The 18,091-nt window shown below is 45.6% G+C and overlaps 1 protein-coding gene across 1 annotated transcript in view; it reads left to right on the forward strand.

The window, feature by feature from the left end:
- The window catches only part of LOC109898965 (protein TANC2-like), a 102,105-nt gene extending 96,289 nt beyond the window's left edge, over window positions 1-5,816 (forward strand). Inside the window, exons 22-24 of the mRNA XM_031835228.1 lie at window positions 2,526-2,672; window positions 3,027-3,127; window positions 3,379-5,816. Coding sequence (XP_031691088.1) covers window positions 2,526-2,672; window positions 3,027-3,127; window positions 3,379-5,764 — 2,634 coding nt within the window. The 3' untranslated portion in view covers window positions 5,765-5,816. The remainder of the gene's footprint in view (window positions 1-2,525; window positions 2,673-3,026; window positions 3,128-3,378) is intronic.
- Window positions 5,817-18,091: the final 12,275 nt, after the last annotated feature.

Consider the following 18,091-nt stretch of genomic DNA (forward strand, 5'->3'; position numbering starts at 1 on the left):
CCCGGGGGTTTGATCGATTCCGCTGCTCCTGCTCCCTCCGGGGTCCCCTCTGGTGAATCAGCATCCTCTGTGTCCTCATCTCTGTATGGTTGTGTCCTTCTCTCCGTCGGGACTCGGGTGCAGTGGTTTAGATGATACCACGTCTTGCTTCCTTTCACTTGGACGGCCGTGTTTGTGGCCGTTACCACCTCGTAGGGTCCTTCCCTTCTCGGCTGATCCCACTTCCTTCGGAACACTCGAACGTAGACTAGATCTCCTGGTATCACTGGAAGAGGTCCTTCTGGTCCCCTTGGATCATCAGATGTGGAACCTCTCGTCATGGTTCAGGTTTCTGCCTTCTTTCTGTGGGGCATTCATACTTAGATACTTATGGCCTCTGTTCTATGATTACACCATACATTCTCTTACTTCCATCACTCATCACACAAACTGACATTCCGACATTCCTTTCGGTCGCAGGTTCTGAGAGGTGTTCCCAAATCATGTCATTTTTTACTTAATTCCCCATCTGCTCTATTTCAACTGATAAGCTTGTGCATAACCTTAGTCAACATTATTTCTTCTTGAAGTAATTCAACACTGAATGGGCTTTCACGTCGAGCCTTCAACATGTTGTTTAGAGTACAACTACCCTAACATCTATCCTTTTTCACATGATACATTAACAAATAAAACAAGTAACCCCTAACTCAACCCAGTATGTCTACAGTGGAATCTAGTCTCTCTCTCTCTCTCTTTTGTTTCACGTCCTCTGTCATGGTGTTTTCAAGATCACCCATTATTCAGCTGGACCTCACTTCTTGTGAAACTTATGCACCCACCAAAGAGAGACATGACGATCTTTACCACTGCAGGTGCTGTAAGAAGTATATCCCCAGCCCGGTGTATCTTGATGTACACTCAGTCTCCAGAATTCAGCCCATGCCCTTCCATCTGGCCTCTTATGTGCTGTTTTTTCCTGGGGATATACACACTAACACATGGGTTATTTCCTGACAACAGACTTTCTTATAGCAAGCACCACTAAATCTTAATTTTTAAATAACCGCCCTATGTCAACATTGTCTCAAATACCTGGCCTCTTGCCACAAAAATATTCATAATGATAGCCAAATTATGGTCCCTACAGCAACTGCTGTAAGAATAACATGTAATCAGTCAAGTGTCTTCCAGTTGAAAGAATATCCAATAAAAGACCAACTGTCCTTCCTTTTCTGTGAATTATCTTGTCTATTAATATACATTGTTTCTAGAAATAACACCCCTCCGCTACCATAACCTTCATATATGAGCCCCCAATGTAGTTACAGTTTTTCTAACCCATAACACATAAGTCACTACTCCTAATTTCCTTCACATACTTAAACATTCTCAAATAATTTTTAGTCAATTTATATCAGTCTCTCCTCAGAAACAATATACACTTATTTTCCTTAAAACAAAAAACAAATTGACCAAACAAGAAAAATAGTAAAGTAAATTATAATAACTGCATATTTGCTATAAATTACCACTATTTGTAATGTAATTAAACCTGAGGAAAACGTCCATCCGTTTCATTCTACGCCCATATTGGTCTCTTCTTCATCCTTGGGTGTTATCACACAACAGACTATACGTTTTATTCAATTACTTATGTCATTCCAATGTATTACTCCAATTACAATGATATTTGTAAAATAAAAGAAACAAAAACCTTTAATTTAATATTCTGCAAGTTCTGTCAATCAACCTGTCTCAGGATTAGTTTCCAGAGTTTTCCTAAGCCTAGTCAATTTAAACAGTCCTATAACTAAAACAGAACTAAATGTTGTTTATAAATTGTCCAATCCAATATTCAGGATAACAGTCCTTAGTGTTTACTTTAACTCAAATTTGACCTACTCAATTCAATACATCATCCCTTTAATAATTAACATTGTACTAAAAACTTTTAGTACCAGTAATATTTATTTTACCATGCGCCCTTTTTCCTCTGTTTTTCTGTCATGAGTGGCCTGGTACTATAAGGTCATTATCCCAATCCCCTTTAGTCTTTCTTCTCCCAGACACATATCATTCCAGATACAGTTCACAGGTCATCAGACACAGTTGTCCCACACTATTCAGACTTAGGTAGCCTGGGTTTCACTTTTGAGTGGTGGGTGTTTTTTTCCGTGTGAGTGTTTGTTGCCACACGGTACTGTTTCGGTTTCATTCGTTTCACATGTATTGTTTTGTAGTGTTCAGTTTATGTCTGTAAATAAACATTATGGACACTTACCACGCTGCGCATTGGTCCTCCGATCCTTCTCGCTTCTCCTCCTCAGAAGAGGAGGAAGAATGCCGTTACAGTCAGGGCGTGACAACAGTATACACATCCAAGAAAGAACATGTGATCTAATCAACCTATTTGCAATGCTTTTGTCTACACTTTTGACAGATTTTTTTATCCTCAAGAGTTTACAGATTTGTTTGAATGGTCAATAAGAGCTGTCGTCTGTCTTGTATGAATAACATGTTGTGTGTGTCGATCTATTCAACAGAAAGGGAAAGTAAAGGAGGCAGCACAGCGCTATCAGTACGCCCTCAAAAAGTTCCCCCGTGAAGGCTTCAGTGAGGACCTCAAGACTTTCAGGGAGCAGAAAGTGTCCATCTTACTCAATCTGTCCCGATGTCGGAGGAAACTGAACGTGAGTTGGTGGGCTCTGACCATGGATCCATCCCAAATGGCAACCTATTCCCTATATAGTGCACTACTTTTGACCTGGGCCCAGGTACACTATATACGGAATAGGGTGCCATTTGAGACACAACCATGTATAGTATATTATCAATACATGCATTACAGAGTAATACATAGTAGTTAATAATAGTAACAGTACTGGATAGTACCTCTATTGTCCTCAGTATCTGACTCATGGATGTAACTGTACTGGATAGTACCTCTATTGTCCTCAGTATCTGACTCATGGATGTAACTGTACTGGATAGTACCTCTATTGTCCTCGGTATCTGACTCATGGATCACTTGTTATTACATTCAGGACTTTGGGATGGCTGAGGAGTTTGCTACAAAGGCACTTGAATTGAAACCAAAATCATACGAAGCGTACTATGCCAGAGCCCGCGCCAAGCGTAGTAGCAGGTAACCTTCTATTTACATCCCTGCTTCCCTTCCACTGTAGAATAGTTGATATGTTCTGCTCTGATCTCATATTTTTCAGTCTCTCATCATAAGATTTTCCTCATTTTTTGGAACCAATAGTTTTTTCCTTAGTTTATACATTTTCACAGCAGTGTTTTATAAAATAATTTAAAAAACACTCCATGTAAGAATACAAACCTTACCTCAGTTACAACCCTGTTGCATTTTCCCACTCCTGCCTGTCTCCGCAGGCAGTTCCCTGAGGCCTTGGAGGACCTGAATGAAGCAATGAAGCAGAGCCCCAACCACCCTGAGATCCAGCGCCTCCTGCAGCGGGTAGAGGAGGAGTGTCGACAGCTCACCCAGGAGGAGGAGGACGCACAGAAGCTGGAGCCTCCCCCATCTCCTCCCCCCTCACCTCCCCCAGACGAGGGGGAGGAGGAGGAGATGTCCCTGTCCTCCCTCCCACTCCCCCTGGAGCTCCCCCCTCCCCCGGAGCCTCGGCTGGAGGACATGGAGCCGGTTCAGGATCTGTTTGAGGACGAGGACTATCTGGAGCAGGAGGCCATGTCTATGGGGAGTATGGGTTCTATGGGTCTGGCCCTCGAGAGGGAACTCTGCTCCAACCCCTCCAGCCTTCCCATCATCCAGAGCCCCCCTCTTTCTCCGACCATCCACCAGCACCCCTACCACCAGGACCAGGCCTACCTGTCACGGGGCTCCCCCATGGGCCAGGCTTACGTCTACGACCACCCCAGCCCAACCTCCATGTCCTCCCCCGTCATCCAGAACTACCAGCTGCCGTCGCCCCCCTCTCTCTCCCCCACGCACAACAACTCCCACTACCGACACAGCCCTCCTCAGACCTCCCCAGTGCACCAGACCACCTACCGCTTCAGCCCCCCGCCCAATGGAGGAGGGGGACAAGGGATGGACCACGGATACCAGAGCCCCCCGCTATCCCCTCTGCGTCGGGGTGGGGTACAGAGCCAGTACAGAGCCAGTCCCCCGGTGGAGAGTGTGTGTCTGTACAGGTCCCAGTCAGGGTCTCCGGTGCGCTACCAGCAGGAGCAGCCTACTCTTTCAAAGATGAGCAGCCAGAGGTCCTTCCAGCAGAGTTCACAGCCTTCCCTGCACCACCAGGCCTCCCTGCACCACCAGGTCTCCCTGCACCACCAGGCCTCCCTGCACCACCAGGCCTCTCTGCACCACGACACCCTCCAGACCCACCAGCACCACCAAGCCCAACTGAACCACCAGGTCTCCCAACAGCACCACCAGGCCCAACTACACCACCAGGCCTCCCAACACCACCAGGACTCCCTGCATCACCAGGCTCAACAGCACCACCAGGCCCAGGGCCTGCGCCTCCAGCCCTCCATGGCCCAGATTGTTCGCACCAACCAGCCCAGTAACACATACGGCCAGATGGGCCACCCCATGCGTTACCAGGGGGCCTCCATGGACGTGCCGATGGAGAGCCAGAGCCGGTTGATGTACCAGCCCTCCCTGGATGGTCGCTCCATGCCCCAGTCCAGCCTCTCAGCTGGGGCCCTCTGTCAGCACGGTGGCCGAGGAGGGGTCATAGAGGGCCTGATGAAGGACGAGCTACCCCAGCGCCCCTCCTCTGCCTACCGTGCCAGCAGTGGGGGAGGACAAGGGGGCCAGCTCCAGGGGGCTGTCCGCTATAGCCAGACCCCCCAGATTAGCCGCAGCCAGTCAGCCGCCTACTACCCTGGTACCAAGCACGAGCTGGAGCGTCAAAACAGTGTCATGCCCCAGTGCCAGCTCGGATCCCCAGAGATCGGCCACATGGTGAGGCGGCCCGTCAGTGCCACTACCACGGAGATCAAACCGCTAATTTCCACTCCCCGGCCCCTCATTCACTCCCAAAGCGTGGGCCTCCGCTTTTCTCCTTCCAGCAACAACATCCCCACAGGGGGCTCTAGCTGTAATTTAGCCCCAGGCTTCAGGCCTTCCTCCTCCATCCAGGGGATGGAGATCCCGCTGCAGGTGGCTTACGAGGGCTACGAAGGCTACGAGGGGTACGAGCGTTCCTGTAACGACGACCTCTCCCCAAACTCGCCCTCCCAGGGGGGCGGTGGGGGGCTGTACCAGGGTGAGAGCACCCGCTCACGGACCACGCCCTTCATGGGCGTCATAGACAAGACGGCACGGACTCACCAGACTCAATACCTGCAGCAGCCCTCGTCCCAGCGGCCCTGGGCTATGACCTCCATGGACTCTGGCATCAGCCCCACATCGCCCAGCCAACTGGTCCAGCAGGGCTCGTCCTACAGCCCCCCCACCTCGCTGGGAAACTTCGCATACTACAACAAGACTAACAACGCCCAGAACGGACAACTCCTGGAGGAGGACTACTACCCCCAGCAGCAGCAGTCCTCCCTGGGCAAGCTGGCCAATGGCGCCTCCCGGGGCAGAGGAGGGGACATCCTGGAGAGGGTGAGCCAGGTGCCCACCTATCCAGACGTGAAGGTGGCCAGGACTCTGCCCGTAGCTCAGGCCTACCAGGACAACATGTACCGACAGCTCTCCCGTGATATGTCCCGTGACTCTAGGCAGGGCCCCACCTCCCCCATCAAACCAAAGAGACCTTTCGTGGAGTCGAATGTGTGAATGTACCGTCCACGGCAGGACTGGGCATGGGAGGGGAGGAAGGGAGGGGAGGGGAGGGGAGGGGGGGGGGGGGGTGTTGAGTTAAGGCTGCTGACCTTGTCTGACATTGATGAAGAACACATGAGACATAGACGGATTACAGCCCAGCTCACACAGAGAGCAGTCTACAACAGGCCCCGCTCACATAGATCGCAGTCTACAACAGGCCGCACTCATACAGAGAGCAGTCTACAACAGGCCGCACTCATACAGAGAGCAGTCTACAACAGGCCGCACTCACACAGAGAGCAGTCTACAACAGGCCGCACTCACACAGAGAGCAGTCTACAACAGGCCCCACTCACACAGAGAGCAGTCTACAACAGGCCCCACTCACACAGACAGTAGTCTACAACAGAACCCATTCACACAGTGAGCAGTCTACAATAGGCACACACTGGGGGTAGTAGTCTAGTCATACAGTACATAGATACTAACACACTGGGGGTATTCCTGATCAAACACAGGGTCAGAGTCCCTAACACTTCCAGGGGGAGGGAGTGGGAGTGAAACTGAGGGCCCTTACCTTACTGTACCTGTGGATTCTCTAACCATCTACCATATTGCTATCTTTAAAATATGACTTGTGCTCTTATTCAAGGTTGCTAGACTCTCTGTAATACAATATTAATATGTTCACTACTGTAAATGGGTCAGAAATTACAATGTGAGTGTGCATAGGGAAATGATTATATTTATTATTAAGTTATATAATGTAAATACATATAAAAACATGAATGATTTTCTTTGTTCTTTCTGTTTTTAATAGTTTTTTTAGCTTTCTGTCCTCGTGCTGCCCTTAATAAGTCCTTGCTCCCACCGAGCGCTTTTTCAGCTATACAGCCAGTTGAAACTCGTCCAAAACACTCAATCATCCAAGAACTAGGCCGGAGCTATCTTTAGTCGATTTAAGGATCAAAAGTGTAAAACTGCAACACAAAAAGTCACAGCACACAAAACATGCACATACTAAGTAGCTAACATGTTGATAGCAGCTAGCTACTTTCATTTCAATAGGAACGGCTAATCCGCTTTAGGCTAGTGACAATATATATGTAAGTGTTAATAAAACAACCAGGAATGTTACTACTTACAGATGATGCCAACTGAAGGGTTATAAAGGACAGGATGGAGGTGGTTAAAACAGTATATCTTGGTTAGACTGAACACTAAACAGCAGTAAACAAAAAAAATCATTCATTTCATATGAATGGCACTTCTTCTGCAATATAAAGACCATTAGGTGGGAGCAAAGGCAAAACATGCTTAATGTGGTCCATAATGCAACAACATGGTTTCAGAATCAACTAGGACAGGGAATGTGGGACATTTAGAAACTTTGAATTACTCACATGTCAAAGGATATTTTCCTAGTTTCTAAATATTAGCTTTGTCATGTTATATTTTTGGTATTTTAATTGAACTTTTTATTACGTTTATATTATTCATAAATGTCTGCACTAAATGCCTGTGAAGTTCTTAACTTAAGGTGCACTTTATGTATTTTTGTTACTTTCTCATTATTGAATGTTATTGGTTTTGTAGAAATGGAGGTCAGGTGGGGCTTCTGACCAATGATACTGGATTATTACTGATTACTCATTGTCGTAGGAACTCTGATCTACAAAGCAAAGTAATGAATGATAATATAAAGTGCAAACAATGTTTTTAAATGTCTGAAGATATTTAGACTTTATAGCACATTGTAACAGCTGCATATACTGGCCATCCCCCTCAAGCCAACCCCAGATCCCTTTATAGACATACGGATCTCATACGCAAGTGGCTTGTGTTCTTTTTTTATCCTTCCCATGAGTGAAAATGCTCCTCTTTTGCAGTTTCCTTATAGCTACTATTCAATTAAATCACAAAGCACTTAACTTCAGAGTCAAAGGAAAGTCCTGGAGAGAGAAATGTAAAGGTTGTATTCATGACTAACATATTTTTATATTTGCCAGGTGAGAGTATAAAAACAATGGGTGTGTGAATGTACTTCAGTCAGATTGAATGCTCCCTCAGTTGCCACTGCTTCATGGACAGCTTCCATTTTGATCTTGTCTGCTATTCAAATGACTGAATAAAATGATTCAAATGGTTCCCTACCCACAAGATAGCTCATTTGGACAACTATAAAACCATACTGTATGTGTGAGGAATTGTACTATTCTTTCAAAAAGGACTTGTTTTCCTACTTTCGATGTACATTAGTTGACTGTAAAATGTAAATTAGTTGGCTGTAAATATTCAGATGCATGTTTTATTATTTGTCCTGATCTCAAACAGAAACACATACAGTATACACAGTGTCCTGAATCTGGTCTGGGATCTGTGATAGACATCTGGGATATACATCTGGGAAATACATCTGGTCTGGGTTCTGTGATCGAACATCTGGTCTGGGTTCTGTGATAGACATCTGGGATATACATCTGGGATATACATCTGGTCTGGGTTCTGTGATAGACATCTGGTCTGGGTTCTGTGATAGACATCTGGGATATACATCTGGGATATACATCTGGTCTGGGTTCTGTGATAGACATCTGGGATATACATCTGGTCTGGGTTCTGTGATAGACATCTGGGATATACATCTGGTCTGGGTTCTGTGATAGACATCTGGGATATACATCTGGTCTGGGTTCTGTGGTAGACATCTGGTCTGGGTTCTGTGATAGACATCTGGGATATACATCTTGTCTGGGATCTTTGATAGACATCTGGGATATACAACTGGTCTGGGTTCTGTGATATACATCTGGGATATACATCTGGTCTGGGTTCTGTGATAGACATCTGGGATATACATCTGGTCTGGGGTCTGTGATAGACATCTGGGATATACATCTGGGATATACATCTGGTCTGGGTTCTGTGATAGACATCTGGTCTGGGTTCTGTGATAGACATCTGGGATATACATCTGGGATATACATCTGGTCTGGGTTCTGTGATAGACATCTGGGATATACATCTGGTCTGGGTTCTGTGATAGACATCTGGGATATACATCTGGTCTGGGTTCTGTGATAGACATCTGGGATATACATCTGGTCTGGGTTCTGTGGTAGACATCTGGTCTGGGTTCTGTGATAGACATCTGGGATATACATCTTGTCTGGGATCTTTGATAGACATCTGGGATATACATCTGGTCTGGGTTCTGTGATATACATCTGGGATATACATCTGGTCTGGGTTCTGTGATAGACATCTGGGATATACATCTGGTCTGGGGTCTGTGATAGACATCTGGTCTGGGATCTTTGATAGACATCTAGGATATACATCTGGTCTGGGATCTTTGATAGACATCTAGGATATACATCTGGTCTGGGTTCTGTGATATACGTCTGGTCTGGGTTCTGGGATATACATCTGGGATATACATCTGGTCTGGGTTCTGTGATAGACATCTGGGCTATACATCTGGGATATGCAACTTGTCTGGGTTCTGTGATAGACATCTGGGATATACATCTGGTCTGGGTTCTGTGATAGACATCTGGGATATACATCTGGGATATACATCTGGGATATACATCTGGTCTGGGATCTTTGATAGACATCTAGGATATACATCTGGTCTGGGTTCTGTGATAGACATCTGGGATATACATCTGGTCTGGGTTCTGTGATAGACATCTGGGATATACATCTGGTCTGGGTTCTGTGATTTACATCTGGGATATACATCTGGTCTGGGTTCTGTGATATACATCTGGGATAGACATCTGGGATATACATCTGGTCTGGGTTCTGTGATAGACATCTGGGATATACATCTGGTCTGGGTTCTGTGATAGACATCTGGGATATACATCTGGTATGGGTTCTGTGATCGACATCTGGGATATACATCTGGTCTGGGTTCTGTGATTTACATCTGGGATATACATCTGGTCTGGGTTCTGTGATATACATCTGGGATAGACATCTGGGATATACATCTGGTCTGGGTTCTGTGATAGACATCTGGGATATACATCTGGTCTAGGTTCTGTGATATACATCTGGTATGGGTTCTGTGATCGACATCTGGGATATACATCTGGTCTGGGTTCTGGGATATACATCTGGGATATACATCTGGTCTGGGTTCTGTGATAGACATCTGGGATATACATCTGGTCTGGGATCTTTGATAGACATCTGGGATATACATCTGGTCTGGGTTTTGTGATAGACATCTGGGATATACATCTGGTCTGGGTTCTGTGATAGACATCTGGGATATACATCTGGTCTGGGTTCTGTGATAGACATCTGGGATATACGTCTGGTCTGGGTTCTGTGGTAGACATCTGGGATATACATCTGGTCTGGGTTCTGTGTTGGACACTCCTAGCCATTCAAGGGTTTTTCTTTATTTTTTACTATTTTCTACATTGTAGGATAGTAGTGAAAACATCAAAACTATGAAATAACACATATGGAATCATGTAGTAACCAAAAAAAGTGTTAAACAAATCCAAAAATATATATTTTTTCAGATTCTTCAAAGTAGCCACCCTTTGCCTTGATGACAGCTTTGCACACTCTTGACGTTTTCTCAACCAGCTTCACTTGGAATGATTTTCCCACAGTCTTGAAGGAGTTCCCACATATGCTGAGCACTTATTGGCTGCTTTTCCTTCACTTTGCGGTCCAACTCATCGCAAACCATCTCAACTGGGTGGAGGTTGGGTGATTGTGGAGGCCAGATCATCTGATGCAGCACTCCATCACTCTCCTTATTGGTCAAATAGCCGTTACACAGCCTGGAGGTGTGTTGGGTCATTGTCCTGATGAAGAAAAAAATGATAGTCCCACTAAGCGCAAACTAGATGGGACGGTGTAGAATTCTGTGGTAGCCATGCTGGTTAAGTGTGCCTTGAATTCTAAATAAATCACTGACAGTGTCACCAGCAAAGCACCACCACTCCATGACACCTCCTTCTCCATGCTTCATGATGGGAACCATACCTTCAGAGATCATCTGTTCACCTACTCTGCGTCTCACAAAGACACGGCGGTTAGAACCAAAAACAAAACTTTGGGCATCAGACCAAAGGACATATTTCCACCGATCTAATGTCTATTGCTCGTGTTTTTTGGCCCAAGAAAGTATTTTCTTCTTATTAGTGCCCTTTAGTAGTAGTGGTTTCTTTGCAGTAATTCGACCATGAAGGCCTGATTCACGAAGTCTCTCGTGAACAGTTGAGATGTTGAGATGTGTGTGTTACTTGAGCTCTGTAAAGCTTTTATTTGGGCTGCAATTTCTGAGGCTGGTAACTCTAATGAACTTATCCTCTGCAGCAGAGTTAACTCTGGGTCTTCCTTTCCTGTGGTGGTCCTCATGAGAGCCATTTTCATCATAGCGCTTGATGGTTTTTGCGACTGCACTTTAAGAAACTTTCAAAGTTCTTGACATTTTCCAGATTGACTGACATTAATTTGAAATGCATTCCAGGTGACTACCTCATGAAGCTGGTTGAGAGAATTCCAAGAATGTGCAAAGCTGTCATCAAGGCAAAGGGTTGCTTTGAAGAATCTCAAATATAAAATATATTTTGATTTGTTTAGCACTTTTTTGGTTACTTATCTGGGATAGACATGTGGGATATACATCTGGGATAGACATGTGGGATAGACATCTAGGATAGACATGTGGGATATACATCTGGAATATACATCTGGGATATACATCTGGGATATACATGTGGGATATACATGTGGGATATACATCTGGGATATACATCTGGGATATACATCTGGGATATACATCTGGGATATACATCTGGGATAAAGTAATGAAGCTGTATCCTTTCCACCAGACCTCCAACCAGACAAAACGCTCAACTCTGAAGCGTTCTAGTTTTATAATTGTATTTTTATTTAAATGTATTTGCTTGCTGAGCAGAGTTCTTTAGTCTGTAAATGTGAGCTTGCAGAGCGCTGTGATGAAATATTAATTCAAAACTAAAATAATGTGTTTTTATCTCATGATAACTGATTGTAATCTGTACAGTCAACCCTATGTATTGAAGAATAGCATATTTATAAATGGTTACCAACTGAAAAACATCCTGCATGTGATTTATTTGCTTTGGTCTTTCATGTGAATGATATGAATAGCTGCATACAGTATCCTGACATTTTTATTGTCAGGGCATTTCTTATTTAGTGTTACATGCCTTAACTTGCCAAGCAAGCATAAACTACTAGTCTGTAGCTGGGTACAGCAAACTACTTGAGATGAACAATGACTCATGAATTGATTAGGTTTAACCAGAAGGTGGAACTATTTCCCTATAGTTCAAGTTGTATTGTCACATGCACAAACAGGTACAGTGAAATACTTAACTTGCAAGCTCTACCCAACTGCAGTAATCAAAATAGTATAACTAATTAAAAAAGATAATGAGAACTAAGAGAGGAAGCCATAATAACATATCATTTGTCAATCACTCAATTTCGTAAGGCAGCATTGTAACTAAAGAAAGTGAGATTTTGCATACATATTTGGGAGGGAGACAGTTACACTGCTGGTTACATAGCTGGAAATAGACACAGTATACGTTAAGAGATAAAGAAAACATTTGGCCTATAACATGCAAACTTAAGAAACACGATTACATTTCATGTAATTCTCTCTTTCTTTCTCTCTCTCGGAGGACCTGAGCCCTAGGACCATGCCCCAGGACTACCTGACATGATGACTCCTTGCTGTCCCCAGTCCACCTGGCCGTGCTGCTGCTCCAGTTTCAACTGTTCTGCCTTATTATTATTCGAACATGCTGGTCATTTATGAACATTTGAACATCTTGGCCATGTTCTGTTATAATCTCCACCCGGCACAGCCAGAAGAGGACTGGCCACCCCACATAGCCTGGTTCCTCTCTAGGTTTCTTCCTAGGTTTTGGCCTTTCTAGGGAGTTTTTCCTAGCCACCGTGCTTCTACACCTGCATTGCTTGCTGTTTGGGGTTTTAGGCTGGGTTTCTGTACAGCACTTTGAGATATCAGCTGATGTACGAAGGGCTATATGGTCACACTCGCATGGCACTTTCGGGGGGCTGCCCTATAGCGCACCGGGCTATGGGCATGTACTGGCAATCAGCAGTACAGCATGGTCAAATAATAATAATCACAGCGGTTGTCGAGGATGCAGAAAGTCAGCATGTCACGTTCTGACCTTTATTTACTTTGTTTTGTATTTATTTAGTATGGTGGGGGCGTGAGTTGGGTGGGCAGTCTATGTTTGATTTTCTAGGATTTGGGATTTCTATGTTTCGGCCTAGTATGGTTCTCAATCAGAGGCAGGTGTCATTAGTTGTCTCTGATTGAGAATCATACTTAGGTAGCCTGGGTTGCACTGTTTGTTTTGTGGGTGATTGTCTATGTTGATTGCTTGTTTCAGCGCAGTTCGCATTAGCGTCACGGTTGTTATTTTGTTTATTGTTTTTGTATAGTGTTCAGTGTTTTCTTTATTAAAATTAATAATGAACACTGTCGTGGAAATTTCCTCTATTTACCAAAACATGGGAGCAAACCACACACACAAGTCAGAGTTAGTTATCAAAGTCCATCTTTAATTATATCAGCTCTATCACAATCCAGTGACTCTCAGGTAATTCAGTGTCTCTCAATGAATTCTCTGAGAGCCCCTTCCACATTGCAATAGCCTTTTGACTTTCAACAGTTCAGTATCTCTGATGAAAAGTTGAGAGTCCCAACACAATGGCAAATGGGATCCTTTATAGCAGAGATACACAGGATAAGCATCGGCATAATTCATTGTTCAGCTTTGTCTCCTCTCTCAACCTCAGAACCATAAACCAATCCTCCATATCAACAGGCATATATCAAATTGTCATTTAGATACAACCAATTCTAAATACAACCAATCCTGGACAAGATCACACAGACATCTTACATATGTTACCAACAAATTCTGATTATTTCTGATTATTATTTCTGATTATTTCCACAACAACACATACCATGCCGCATTTTGGTCCTCCGATCCATCTCGCCTCTCCTCTTCAGATGAAGAGGAGGACGACCGTGACAGAATCACCCACCAACCAAGGACCAAGCGGCGTGGTAAAAGACAGCAACAACAGCGGCCAGCATCACAGGACTCCTGGACATGGGAGGAGATACTGAACAGAGAGGGACCCTGGGCACAGGCTGGGGAATATCGCCGCCCCAAAGCAGAGCTGGAGGCAGCGAAAGCTGAGCGGCGGCGATATGAGGAGGCAGCACGGCAGTGCGACAGGTACGAGAGGCAGGGCAGACGAGGTGTGGTACTAAGCCAGGTAGCAGACCTGAGCTCACTCCTCGTGCTTATTATAAGCAGTGCATTACTGGTCAGGCACCGTGTTATGCGGTTAAGCGCACGGTGTCGCCAGTACATGCCCATAGCCAGGTGCGCTATAGGGCAGCCCCCCGAAAGTGCCATGCGAGTGTGGGCATCGAGCCAGGGCGTATGGTGCCTGCTCAGTGGGTCTGGTCGCCGCTACGCAGTTTTGGTCCAGGGTATCCTGCGCCGGCTCTGCGTGCTGTGTCTCCGGGGCGCTGGGTGGGTGCAGTGCGTCCTCTGCCTGCGCTCCGCTCGTGCCGGGCAAATGTGGGAGTGGAGCCTAAGGGAGAGGTGCGTGTAGTAAGCACTAGATCTCCCGTGCTTACCCACAGCCCGGTTCAACCTGTGCCTGCACTCTGGAGGGTCCGGGCTAGAGTAGTTGTCCAGCCTGGGGAAGTGGTGCCAAGGTTGCGCTCCAGTGCTCCCTCACAGCCCGGTCTTTCAGGTGCCTCCTCCTAACACCAAGCCTCCTGAAGGTCTCCCCAGCCTGGTGGTTCCTGTGGCAGCCCCACGCACCAGGCTGTCTCTCTGTCTCCTCCCTGCAGGTGGTCCTGTCTGTCCGGCGCTGCTGCCGGAGTCTCCCGCCTGTCCGGTGCTGCTGCCGGAGTCTCCCGCCTGTCCAGCGCTGCTGCCGGAGCCCCTCAGCCCGTCCGGCGCTGCTGCCGGAGCCCCTCAGCCCAGAGGCGCTAGAGCCCCCGCCCCTCTGTCCCGAGCTTCCGCCCCTCTGTCCCGAGCTGTCCCTCTGTCCATTGAGAAGAGTTGCCATGGTTAGGAAGCCACGGAGGCGGACAATGAGGCGGACTAAGACAATGGTGAAGTGGGGTCCGCGTCCAGCGCCAGAGCCGCCACCGCGGACAGACGCCCACCCAGACCCTCCCCTATAGGTTAAGGTTTTGCGGCCAGAGTCCGCACCTTTGGGGGGGGGGGGGGGGGGGTACTGTCACGTTCTGACCTTTATTTCCTTTGTTTTGTATTTATTTAGTATGGTGGGGGCGTGAGTTGGGTGGGCAGTCTGTTTGATATTCTATGATTTGGGATTTCGATGTTTCGGCCTAGTATGGTTCTCAATCAGAGGCAGGTGTCATTAGTTGTCTCTGATTGAGAATCATACTTAGGTAGCCTGGGTTGCACTGTTTGTTTTGTGGGTGATTGTCTATGTTGATTGCTTGTTTCAGCGCAGTTCGCATTAGCTTCACGGTTGTTATTTTGTTTATTGTTTTTGTATAGTGTTCAGTGTTTTCTTTATTAAAATTAATGATGAACACATACCACGCCGGATTTTGGTCCTCCGATCCATCTCGCCTCTCCTCTTCAGACGACCGTGACACAGCACCTCAGGAGTAAATGTCAGTTGGCTTTTCATAGGCGATCATTAAGAGTATCACTACCACTCCTGCTGTCTCTAGAGAGTTGAAAACAGCAGGTCTGGGACAGGTAGCACGTCCGGTGAACAGGTCAGGGTTCCATAGCCGCAGGCAGAACAGTTGAAACTGGAGCAGCAGCACGGCCAGGTGGACTGGGGACAGCAAGGAGTCATCATGCCAGGTAATCCTAAGGCATGGTCCTAGGGCTCTGGTCCTCCGAGAGAGAGAAAGAGAGAATTAGAGAGAGCATACTTAAATTCACACAGGACACCGGATAAGACAGAAGTACTCCAGATATAACAGACTGACCCTAGCCCCCCCGACACATAAACTACTGCAGCATAAATACTGGAGACTGAGACAGGAGGAGTCAGTATAGAATACAGTATATACATATGAGATGAGTAATGTAGGGTATGTAAACATTAATGCATTGTTTAAAGTGTCTAGTGATACATTTATTACATCAATTTTTCCATTATTAAAGTGGCTAGAGTTGAGTCAGTATGTTGGCAGCAGCCACTCAATGTTAGTGATGGCTGTTTAACAGTCTGATGGCCTTGAGATAGAAGCTGTTTTTCAGTCTCTTGGTCCCCGCTTTGATGCACCTGTACTGACCTCGCCTTCTGGACGATAGCGGGGTGAACAGGGAGTGGCTCGGGTGGTTGTTGTCCTTGATCTTTTTGGCCTTCTTGTGACATCGGTTGGTGTAGGTGTCCTGGAGGGCAGGTAGTTTGCCCCCGGTGATGCGTTGTGCAGACCTCACTACCTTCTGGAGAGCCTTACGGTTGTGGGCGGAGCAGTTGCCATACCAGGCGGTGATACACCCCGACAGGATGCGCTCGATTGTGCATCTGTAAATGTTTGTGTGATTTTGGTGACAAGCCGAATTTCTTCAGCCTCCTGAGGTTGAAGATGCCTTCTTCACCACGCTGTCTGTGTGGGTGGACCATTTCAGTTTGTCCGTGATGTGTACGCAGAGGAACTTAAAACTTTCCACCCTCTCCAGTACTGTCCCGTCAATGTGGATAGGGGGCTGCTCCCTCTTCTGTTTCCTGAAGTCCATGATCATCTCCTTTGTTTTGTTGACATTGAGTATGAGGTTATTTTCCTGACACCACACTCCGAGGGCATTCACCTCCTCCCTGTAGGCCGTCTCGTCATTGTTGGTAATCAAGCCTACCACTGTAGTGTCGTCTGCAAACTTGATGAACCATAGGATAAATAAAGGGGGCGTATGAGCAGACAATGAAAGATCTTACAATATTTGATGATTACATTTCTCTAAAACAGGTTATAGGCTACAGTAGAACAGTCAGAACAGTAGGGGAAATTTAGAGGGGTAAATAGACCAAATTATTAGGGTGAGGCACATGGGCTACTAACATCTTACTACACAACATACACTTAGTATTACTTTCTTAGCTACAGTATACATATCTCCCTGGCATATTACATAATTTATGAAGCAGCATAGAATACATTTTTGGACTCACATTGTTCATGCTGTGTTCACTTGAACAAGAAGGTGGCGATGCGGTCCTCCGAATTAACAGTTGTTTTGAGCGTGGCACAAATCATGCTTATTTGACAGCTTGGCCAATGTTGAGTGTTTATCCTTTTCAATTTAGAAAAAAGCCCCTTAATCCCAGATTTAGGACCACACAGCCACTGTCACCGATTCCTTCCAAACCACTCGCTGAATTTGCGATTTCCAACTTGTTGTGTAATGTTTATGTCCAATGGCCTATGAGCACTGATACGTTTTATCTATAATTTCTCTTCATTATTTCTCTTCATATGACAAGGATTAAAAAGGATTTGCCAGTAGATTGTCAATTTGATTCATGATGATGACTGCTAGCTAAAATTGTGAAAGTATGATGTTGACATGATCAGTCCAATCAAAGCTTCTGTATAACGTGGTTTTCTGTCATTTTATCTGTGGCCAATGACCTTGAGCCTTCTTGGACGGTCTCCTCTTACACTTGGCAGTGACGTAAAGTCTCCATTAGTGACAGAACACTGAGCCAATCACAGCGTAACGCTCCATATGTTCTGCTGGCTTGCCCCACCACCACAGAAAGCACTGAGCTAGGCTGAAACACCTGCCTTACTCAAGAAAACAAAAAAAATACCATAGCTGTGTTTGAATACTCATACTAACCACACAATTTGTGACATGAATTGAGTATATAGTATGCTTATTGGTCATAGTATGGATAAAGTTATTATGGCATAAGTTCCCGGATGACGTAATAAATTCACCAAAATACTGAGTATACACGCAGAGAACACTATTTCCGTACTTTTAGGGCTGATAATGCAATTCTTAAGTAAATGGGCGTGGCTTCACAACGTTTTCAGATTTGAAGAAAATGGTGGAAAATATGCAGCCCGAAGTGCGACGTGAGCAAATACAAATTCATTGAACTAACTAATGGCAAATGTTACGAAAATATTTTCAATGTAATAAAGTAATGACTTTTTAAATAAGTTACGTTACATGTTATGTTGGCTGACAATTTGTTAGCTACGCTACTCTTACGAACCGCATAGCATTACAGTAGTATGTGCCT

This window comes from Oncorhynchus kisutch, linkage group LG11 (assembly GCF_002021735.2).
Source record: "Oncorhynchus kisutch isolate 150728-3 linkage group LG11, Okis_V2, whole genome shotgun sequence".
NCBI classification, from domain to species: Eukaryota; Metazoa; Chordata; class Actinopteri; order Salmoniformes; family Salmonidae; genus Oncorhynchus; species Oncorhynchus kisutch.